The 10,889-nt window shown below is 34.3% G+C and overlaps 1 protein-coding gene across 6 annotated transcripts in view; it reads left to right on the forward strand.

The window, feature by feature from the left end:
• LOC107098116 (contactin-1a-like) overlaps window positions 1-10,889 on the forward strand; it is a 104,617-nt gene that overhangs the window by 59,395 nt on the left and 34,333 nt on the right. For all 6 annotated transcript variants that reach the window (XM_015395588.1, XM_015395589.1, XM_015395591.1 and 3 more), the window contains exon 3: window positions 2,147-2,185. In XM_015395588.1, the coding sequence (XP_015251074.1) occupies window positions 2,147-2,185 (39 nt within the window). The remainder of the gene's footprint in view (window positions 1-2,146; window positions 2,186-10,889) is intronic.

Raw genomic sequence — 10,889 nt, forward strand, 5'->3', positions numbered from 1 at the left:
CACACACACACACACACACACACTTTTCTTTTTATTTTAGGTTTCTTTCAGCTATAAGCTTCAGTCACCAAAATAGTTCTTTTCAGAAAGTCATTGCAACTTGCACACCAACAGAGTTTTTGTTCCAGCTTTACTTCCTGCTGCTACTTTGATTTAAACCCAGCTTAGCAGGCTACATTACAGGGTGACTTTAACAATATATCTGCTTTTTACTTTCTACAGTAAAATGCATTTCTACATTGTATTTTAGCTTCTCTGCAGGTGTAGCTTCAGATGATCTGTTTAACTATCTGAACTTCCTTTATAAATTGCCCCAAATTATGACTTAAGAATTCGGCATTGGTGACATATTAAAATGTTATACTTGGATCTGTAGATGAGATAATTCTCTTAATTACAGTTGACTTTTTAAATTCCACTGTACCATGATTAAGATTTAAAAAGTGTCAAGGATTTTGTGGATTTAGCTTTGAATTAAATTTTTACAATTTACCTGTCAAGTGTAAGCATTACACAACCCTTTTTTCAAAGATTTATCTGGCACCAACTCATGTTTAAAAAAAACTATCCTTCGGCAGCTCCAGAAAACTGGCCTATGAATGACTCGATCAACAAAGTATGAAAATCCCAAAGGTGCTTTGAACGTAGCTGTCAGTTTACCAGTTAAATGAGGAGTGAAAGAGAAAAAGAGGTAGGAACACGTGTCTGAAGAACGACTAGCTTTAGCAAACAAAGTAAACAACAAAATGAACCAGAATTATTTGAGCCCTCTGAAAACAAGGGAAATCAGATTGTAATATAATTTATATATAATAATTAGTGGTGAAACTCAGTTAAAAACCATATTCAAGTAAATAACAGGGTTTGTGATTGATTAATTGCAATAACTCCTTAATAATCAATAACCATAAATTGACAGATAAAACAACCGTTTCAATTTTTTTTATATAAAAAAAAAACTGAGCAAAGCAACACAGATGTCTGTTGTTTTTAATCCGTTATTTGGGTTATTAAAACATCATATCCAAAGTTCAAAGATTATTGGTTTAATAATCATGTTTCATTATTTAGATAACCATGATATTTGATGTTACTTTTTTTTTTAACTACTTCTTTAGAAGTGTGAATATTATATTAACACTGACATAACAATACTAAGATGTTTTTTTAAGCTTCAGTGCTTCCAGTATTTATTTACTGTAATTGCGTCACTTTCTTTAAACCCACACTAAAGTGTTGGCCCTAATAATATAATTTCACTGTTAGATTAGGTCAGTTTGTGCTTTATAAACATTTAATGAGTAACTAAGAAGAAAAACAAGCTTTAATGAAATATTTAGCTATTAAAGTTGAAAGGTTATTATGCATTTTAGTCTTTAAAGGTTTATTTGTTGCCATGCCATCACCTTGAAATAAAGCAATCTAAATAATAAAAAATAAAGTTTTAAAAAGTCCTTTCTACTAAATCAGCCCTTTCTCTTTCTGTTCATATATCACAATCATCTCAGACTGTATATATATATAAACATTGCCATACACAAACAGATTCAACAGTTATATCCCCTAGATGCTGCACTGCTTTAAAAGTTTTGATATATTTTTATAATGGGTTTTGTATCGAGAAAGACAGCAGTCAGCTAACACTCTCCGGTCTTCACTTTAGTCAGAGGACATCTAGTTGACATGTTTGTTTAGGCGCATCATGAACAAAGTGTGATGTGACATTATCACTATGACAGCTTAAAAAATGTCAAGCTCACTCTACGCCGCATCTATAATATAGCATGTGTGCATGTTTTGGTGGCTTTACTTTGGCCTTGAGACTAATAAGGCAGCGACCTGTTCATTGTGCAACTTTTAACAACTAATTTTTAATGCTTAATCATTTAAGAATAGACAAAAAAAAAAAAAAAACCACATCTGGAAGCTAGCACTATGTATTTTATTTTGTGGTTTGTGTCTATATTTTCTAAGCGGTAAAGGTTTTTTTCTTGAATCAAATGTATGTTTATTTAAAAACTGGATTATCAAGCTTTTATAAATGTGAAAGATCAACTGTGAGTCTTAATAATTGCAGTTAACTGTACATTTGTAGTGTGTTTGCAGATTTGTGATTAAATGTTTAACATATCTTTTTCTACTGCAGATCCATTAGACCAAGGAGCAGTGCTTGAACCTTTTGAAGGTAAGGCTGATAATCTTTCTAGCAAGAAGAACTTGTTGACTCTTGTTTCTCCTACACTGTCATAACTGATCATGCTATCTGATTCTGAGCTGTGGGTCTTGGGTATTGCACAACTTCCTAGCTTAAATCTCTTCCATTGTGAATACCATATCTCGCTCTGCACTTTAAAAATGAAAATACAGCTGCACGTTGAAATAATTGCTTCAATTGGTAAGTTGCTGAATTAGTTTTTTGGCCTTTAAATAGTTGGCAAGTTGATTTTTTTTAAACTTGTAGGTATATTAAACATTTGTGACAATATTTATTTTGGTCACTGATAACATACAACATCAGAGACCAGTTGTAATGGATATAACACTTATTGTGTAAAAACTGGCACTGAGGGAACACATATGCTATCTTGGCTGTGTACATCATGCAATGGGTTTTTCACATTTTTGCCAAAATCGACTCTGAGTGTTGACAAAGACCCTTCCTTTAGTCTTTAAATTTTATTTATCTCCATATTTTATCGCTGTTCTAGTGTTAACATCAGACATGTAGGCAAAAAAAAAAAAAAATGTTGCTGTCATAGTATTCTAGTGAGCATTATGCTGTTTTCCTAATTTAAAGAGTTCTTTTAGGGCCCAAGACTATAAAATTGTCAGTTATATATGGTTTTTAGTCATGGCTCATTTTCATTTCTACAGGGATTGACTGCTTACTACAAAACATGATAAACTGCAGCCGCCAAGGATCAGAGGTTCACTTAATGGCTTGTCTAAAGAGTTGAAATTACAGCCCACTGTATAAAAAATGCATTCTGTTCAAAGAAAGATTAATTTGTATTAACCTACTTAATTGGAAACTGATGGGCTCCAAACTTGAATCAGACTGTGGAGCAGTGTGGTTATTGTAACTGCAACAAACCTAGGTCATTCGATTTTTTGTTGTTGCTAGTACTTCCTGCCCTGTTATTGCACGGTGAGCCTAATAAAGTATCAAAGGAATGAAGGTGTATGATTAAGAAGTGAATATATGAAAACATTTTGATGTATATCTACTCTGTATGTATGCACCTTTTTTTCCAGAATAAATAATACATTTCTCTTCAGTACAGAAATATATATGAGAATAAAGTTAAGTAAGTATAAAACAGCCTTATCTAGTTTCAGATTGACTCATTTGAGCTTGTGTGTTTCAAGCTGTGCACACGTTGAGGCGGCTGTGGAGACATGAGGAATAACTGTGACTGGCTCCAAGCTAGACCAAAAATAGCCTTTATTGATTTTCTTCAAGTAAGAGGAAAAGGTGTCAAGTTTTATAAGCTTATCAGAAAAAAATATGTTCTAGACATAACTTAATTATAGAAAAATCAGTGTTAAACTTGCAGAAGAAGGTTTTAGTACTGACATGTTGAACTTTTCCCATAAGACCGCTATTTATATTGTATATTATTAACTGCACATGCGATTTTCTGCTGCTCCAAGGCAGAGTGCACAGTGTGTGAACCGCCACAGTTTTTCTGTTCTAAGAGGAGAAAATAAATCTAAGGTTAACAAGATAAACTGGCCAAAAAAATGCCAAATAATTTGTTACTTGCAAAGAAGCTGAGGTTGGGTACGTAGTATAATAGGTTTATAGAGTGAGTGATGGTCTGCATTAGTGGTTGAAGCCAGATGACATAGTGGTGGTTTATTTGTGTTTTATTCCCCAAGCCAAGATACAAGCCTTAGACAGTCCAGCTACTGTATCTATCAATCCCACCACTTTTACATCATACTGAATTAAAAATATATTTGTCACAATGTTATCCTCTGTCCTTCCTAAATTATTGGAGCAGCTTAGAGGATTTCTAAAATAACTAACCATTGGTTTCACACACTGCAAAAACGGTCTAGAAGTAAGTGAAAATGTATTAAATTAAGTGAATTTACTCTTAATTTGAGCGGAAAAATAGGATGATTTGCCAATGGAATGAATATTTTTACTCTTAGAATAAGTTAATTAGATCATATGCACTTGAAATAAGACAATGCAGTTCTTTTTTCTTATTTCAAGTTTAAACTGTCTCGTTTCATTGGCAAAATGTGTCACTTACCCCCTCAATTTAAAAGAAAATGCACTTATTTTAAGACAAAAATGACTTAATTAGATTTACACTTTTGCAGTGCACAAAACAAAACTAAACTATTAGAAATAATGATATATATGTGTGAATAAGTCCTTATATGGACAAAGCACATTCTTTTGAGGACCAGAATGTTCACATTTTGGAAAAAGAAAATTGGTGGTTTGAGAGGGGCGTGAAGGAAGCCATCTATGTTAAGAAAGGAAAAAACAACCTTAATCAGATTTCAGATTTCAAAAACCTACGATGCAGGAATTGAGTTGATCCCTTCCCGCTATTCTCGCAACCCCAACCCCCTTATAGGGGAACAGAAGACCCTTACCTTTCAGCCAGGTAAACAAGTCCCTTTAACCAACCCCCTTTTAGGGACGTAGACAGGTATCGGGCATTGCAGGCAAAGAAGCCAAACGACCCTTATTCCAAAGGGATAGACCCGTTTGTCCGTTTCACTTTTCATGTTTTCTAAACAAAAACAAGGCTTTGTTGGGCTACTGTATAAAGCTTTGAACTCAACGCTATTTCTGGCATTTTTAAATGGAAAAGCTTCCTGTATAGGAAGGGAAAAGTCTTCAAAGTTGAAAACAAAGTCCAGTGGATTATTTTTGAACTTTTTTGGAATCGCTACCATAGAACTAAGTTTGTAGACCTGTAGACATTTCTACAAGGGGAATTACAATGTTATCAGAAAGCATTTTCTTGCAGCTACTTCTCATTGATAGTTTTGGGTATTTTATTTTACATGACTATTTCTGGCTACTCTGCTACAGTATATTAAACTAGATACCTTCTTAGAAACTTAGTCAGACTTGAGTATAGCAAACCTTTTTTTCCAAAGAATGTAGGAAACACCCATGTAACTTTTTGAAACACAGGACAAGAGCAAGGCCATCCAGACCAAAGCCCATTAGATATATTAACACTAAAAGTGTACATGCACAGCAAGAGGAAAATAGCTCTTTGCGAAAAAGGGCATGTGGAACCAGCAATAGATAAGATGATTCCCTTGAAACTTGAAGCTGAAAGAAGATTGTCGGTCATACCTTCAAGTTGTCTCAACTCCCATGTCAACACAAACCTGCTAAACTTTTATCCCTTTGGCACAAAAGGGAAACATTGAGGTTTGGCTTGAAAATGGACAAAGAGAAGAAATTGGTTATTTATAACATATGTCCTTTGCAGACTTATGCATTTAGAATTGCTTCTTAAAAGAAATAAATGATAAATTAGTTTCTAGAATAGCTCATTTACAACCTGATTAGACTCCCAGGGTTAAAACAAGTAATATTACACCTTGTGAAATAAGAAAACTAAAAAAAATGGTCTTCATCAGAGTTTATAGAATAAACATTTGTAACGACGAAAGTCACAGTCTGTGAACAGGCATGCACATGAAGTTGTAAACAGAGACCACTCGAACTACGGTGCTTGCTGTTTTGTATCTTAGGGTTAGGGTCAGGGTTAGGGTTAATTGTATGTTAAATTCTATGTTATTGAATGGTGCGTAACATGCGCATGCGCAAGGATATCTTGTCTCGAGGCAAGACGTAAAAATACGACGAAATACGACGAAAAAAAGTCTAAAACGTACGAAATTACTGTGCATAACTTTTCGTACGATTTCGTACGAACTGATAATGAGAATACACTGAATGAAGATGGTCTAAAATAATAGTTGACACTGCTAAATGATTTAAAATTACACATACAGTAGAAGAGATTCTTTTAAACTGTCAGATTTCTTTTAGACCAACAGTTAAATTTCATAAGACAAAGTAATCATTTTATATACTTTTTTATCTTATTACAAACCTAAATGGCAGTAACTGAAAGCTGCAGCATAGATTGTTTGACTTCATTATTTTTTATGGAATTATTCTAAATTGACATTCCTTATGAACAATGATAAAATGACTCAAGTTAAAATCAAATTGTATCGTTCACTTAAACCTTGTATATAAAACTGCTCCAGAATTGTAAAAACTGCAGAAAATTAATTTTTTTAGCTATTAAGATTCAAGATTACTGTTAAAATTACAGTTACACATTAATTGCCTCCACTTATAACCAAAAAAATATGCAACAGAAGAATTAGAAGCAGAAATATCAAATATATTATATACAGAATAAAAATGTGGATTATCCCCTGCCAGGACAATTTGGTTTACTACTATGCTTCATTACGTGGCTCATGGGTATGTGGGGAATTATTACTACTCTGTGCCCGTTTTGCCTCAAGGACACAATATGCTATCTGTCCCACTTGGACTTCCAGCTGGTCGTGCAAATAAACCATTCCACACATGTAGGGAAACATCAATGGGCATAGAGAGAATTAGAATTTTTATCATTAATTAATTTACTTTCTATAGAAATGTTAATAATTATGGGGATGAAAAAACAAACCATGCAAACGGAAATAGACACACTGCTAAAACAACATTTGATTAAATATAAATTGTTAAACTGCTATTTAAATTGTTATTATATAAAGCCAAGTGTGACAAAAAAAAAAAAAAACCCTCTAAAATGAGGTGGGGCTGTAATTAAGACATTAAACGTTTTTACTATTGTGTTGAATAGGGCTGTCTGTGTTTAATAAATAAATCTGTCCTGAAGGCTCCTTGTGTACCATTTATTCCATGTTCTTTGTGCAGTTGTTGCTTTCTCTATAAAAAGACTGTCCAGCTCCTTTTCTTTTTCTGTTGATGAGTAGGAGGACTCACAGTTGACTATTGTGTGAATAATTACTCGCCTGTTGAAAAAGTCAAAGCTGAGAATCCAGTGGCGAGATGTGCAAAAAGTAGGAAACAGAGGAAATGCTTAATACAGGGAATAAAAAACAAATAAACTAAGGGGCTCATAGACTGGTGCAAAATAAAGTGATTGAAATGGCTGTTTAAAAGAGATTTTCTGTGTTTTCTGGAATGTCTTATTATAGGAATGAGAGTGGGTGGATCTGAGAAAAAGGGTAGGGAGATTTGTGTTTACATTTCTGCAAATGCTTGAAACTGCACTGAGCATTTGCAATCATTTCCTATAAATCGCATTTCCTTATGTGCTTTGTTATTTTTGCTTGTTTTTGCACACACACTTAACAAATAAAGGTGATTTAGATGCTTATTTATTCAACGAGACAGCTAAAATTTTTGCGATGAGTTGTCAAAGTTGGACCTTAAATGTAAAAAATGGTGAATTTTGGGGTCGTAATAAAGATGGGGGAAAAAAATCAAGGAACATGGAGCCAGTAAAACATGAAGTCACCAGTAAGAACTGAGTGTGGACTGAGGCAATCAAGAAGCAAGCAAGCTACTGAATGGACTGATTACTTGAGTGGCAGCTGGTGATAAAAAAAGAAATAGACCCTCTAGAGGGATGACACCTGGGGATGAAATCAGGGAGGCTGTAGCAAAACTAGGGAGAATGGCAGACAAATCAAGACATTTCTATCTTGCAGTCCTTTTTGATAAATCAAGATACTTTTTCCATGAAGCAGCAACTCTCATGCATATAGAGGAATTTAACTCTAAACTTCTGCATTTCCACCTGCCAACTCCATGTCAACCATTGAAGGACCCAAAATAAAACAATACAAACTAAATAAAACATAACTGTGCTTTGTGTGGAACCTTTAAACTTTTCAGTCTCCACGCAGACTGTAAAGCAATATTCAGAGAAAAATGAATAAATATCTGTTTTCTGCTGCTTCTATCTGATGTGCAAGTCAAACATCAGATAGTAGGACACATGTTCAGGCACAGAATAGTTTTTTCTTTTTTTAATGCCTCTTAAATATACAGGTTCTGTGACAGTTTCTGGTCATCTGTCCTGTTCAGTTTTGATTGTTTATTAATATGCCACAATATTTAACTTCAATCATGGTATTAATCATTTTGGTTTAACCGGATAAACATTTTTCTGCAGTCCCACTGCATTAATGAATCACATAGTTAAGCCTCTCTATGTTTATAGTGGTACACTGAAAATGTATTACTCTAAAGTCACAATAGTAACACTAGAGGTTACCTCATGCGGTATTTAAGTACAAATAACCAAATTACAGGGTCTGCATCAATTTGCATTGTTGTCTTGGTTTTAGGGCTCGTCATACTTCATTCTTGTTCGAGTAATGTCTCAGTCTGATTCCTGTTCTCTCTTCCTTTATTCATTAAAAACATTGTCTTTGCATTTTCTTTGTTGGCTCCACCTCTAAAGTACAAATATGTTCTATGATCACCTCTGAGTAGCTCAACAAGGGGTATGGGGCTGTGGTTAGAGCTACATACATACTGGGTTGGTGGCACATTAAGTTGGAAGCGTGTTGCTTCGGTCAGAGACAGTAGAGGGAGATAATAGACCCCTCAGTCTTCTCATTAGATTACCATCATGGCTGATTAGATTAGGATATAACAAGGTAAAAAAAATATGATTTAGTGCTGCTTTAACGAACTACCAGTGTGGACTTTTGGTATTGACTGCATATGTGGCCGTGCCATGTGACCCCAGATAGGACCTCTCAAAATCTTAGATTGTTTTGATTTCAGGTTTGATAAATTCACATTTTTATTTCCTTCTCCCTTGGTTTTGCGCATTCTGATGATAGACATATATTCTGCATATTCAGGAAGGCAAACCCTAAATTATTGCACATTCTCTTCTGTTTATTTTATAGATGCAAACTCATATTGAACCTAGTTATAAGATTAGTAGTTTCCATGTATCTACTTAACAAACCATAGATAGATACAAACAACCATCATTAAATGCTTGATTAAAGAAATATAAAATTTTAAAGTAAACCAAAAATTGGTGACAAAGGGTATCATCAGGATTTTGCGATTACTTTTGCGATTTTTTCACAAAGCGACATAGAATTTTGGGGTCAGATTTTAGGTGGGATTGTTTTAATTCAGAAATAATTTTTAAGTGAATGAGTGAGTGAGTGGTTGGTTAAGGTAATTTTCCATCCTCACTGTCTGTGCATTAAAAAAAAATCATCATTGTAATTACGGCATTTATAAAACAAAAAATGATCAAACTTGTAATTAAATATAACCTACACAAAACAAAAATATTTGCTTAAGAAAAAGATAGACCTCCTTGTTGGAAACACGTTGCAACCAGGCTATTAAAAGTTAATCCATGACAAACCAATTCCCTTTAAAGCCATTTCTATTAAACAAAAATAATAAAAAGTTAAAACATATATGATGCATATCATTTAACTATGACAGAAAAACCAAAACAAGAGATCAAATCCTTTTTCATGGCACACTTTGCTAGAGCATCGGAGGTGTACAGAGAGATCAACACCTAATTGTTCAGATTGCTTGCTGGAGAACATAATAGCCACACAGCATTTGATGTTGAGCGCACACATTGCAAAGTCGGCTATTTTCTTGCTCTTTCTCAGTTGCTGTATTGTTTCAATGTGAAGTGGAGAAAATTACACACTATTGACTGGAAAAACCAAGAGTAAAGAGATCTCAAGGGGAGAGTAGTTATGAAACACTGTTGCTTGAAGCTAACAGGTTTAGATAACGAAATGACAGAGTAAAGCCAGGGAGAGTTAAGGACATATAAAGTAAAACAAACTGGAGAGACTCTTAAAGGCCCTATGTGTGTCTCCAAACTGTAGATGGCTTTAACACCATCCCCACCATCTGTCTCATCCCACGTAACTTGGACATGTCAGGAATGGCACCAGAGCTTGTTACATTTCGATTGCTGTATCAGCATTTTAGCAAACCTCCAGAACCACAGACAACACCACTAACATTATTTATTTATGTGTTATGGATTGATTTCGATTAGATGTGATTTAAGTTAAAGTCAACAGAAAATAGGGTCACCTTTGTTCTTCAGTCTGTGCTTTTAGTTTTCTTTCTTGTTGGCCTTTTTTTTCTTCTTCCTTGTTCCTGAACATTAATTCTCACTTAATTTTCCGGCCTCAACAGCCCATTTTGGGCATTTTTTTATTTCTCTCACCGCCAGAAGTAATTCTGAGTCCTTGGGATTTCCATCAATGTCAAACACTCCTAGACGAATGGCTAGTGTAGTGTTTAGAAGTTGATCCCACCCTTCTCTAAATGTCTTAACGTTAACCGCCTGCTTGGATGTTCAGAGTGTAACGTTCTACTTAATGTGACTCTAGATGGATCCTCATGCTTTTTAGGATTAGTAGATTCTTAAGACCTTTAGCTCCTGACATTTAAGACAGAAAAAAAGGCATTTAAATTGTAGATGTGCAACTAGACAGCCAGTTTTGGAGATTACTCTACATATACTGTTCTGCAGTATGTGCCGAGGAATACATATTTGGCTACAGGAATTTGTGCATAATCTCACCTTCATTTCGTTACCTCTCAACATACATCTCTGTAAAATACGGCTTTTGTGGTGGTTTATATTCCTTTATTACGCTTTTTATTATAAAATGATAATAAAAAAAATTGCTTTTTACTGTGGAACAACCTGCTCCTTGGTCTGCGGGTCATGCTAATGATTTCATTTTACTTTTTTATTTTTTATTTTTTTGCAATGTTTTTATCTTTCTGTGAAGCACTTTGGACTTCCTGGTGTTGTTGTAAAGTGCTA

This window comes from Cyprinodon variegatus, unplaced genomic scaffold (genome assembly GCF_000732505.1).
Source record: "Cyprinodon variegatus isolate N-32 unplaced genomic scaffold, C_variegatus-1.0 Scaffold748, whole genome shotgun sequence".
NCBI classification, from domain to species: domain Eukaryota; kingdom Metazoa; phylum Chordata; class Actinopteri; order Cyprinodontiformes; family Cyprinodontidae; genus Cyprinodon; species Cyprinodon variegatus.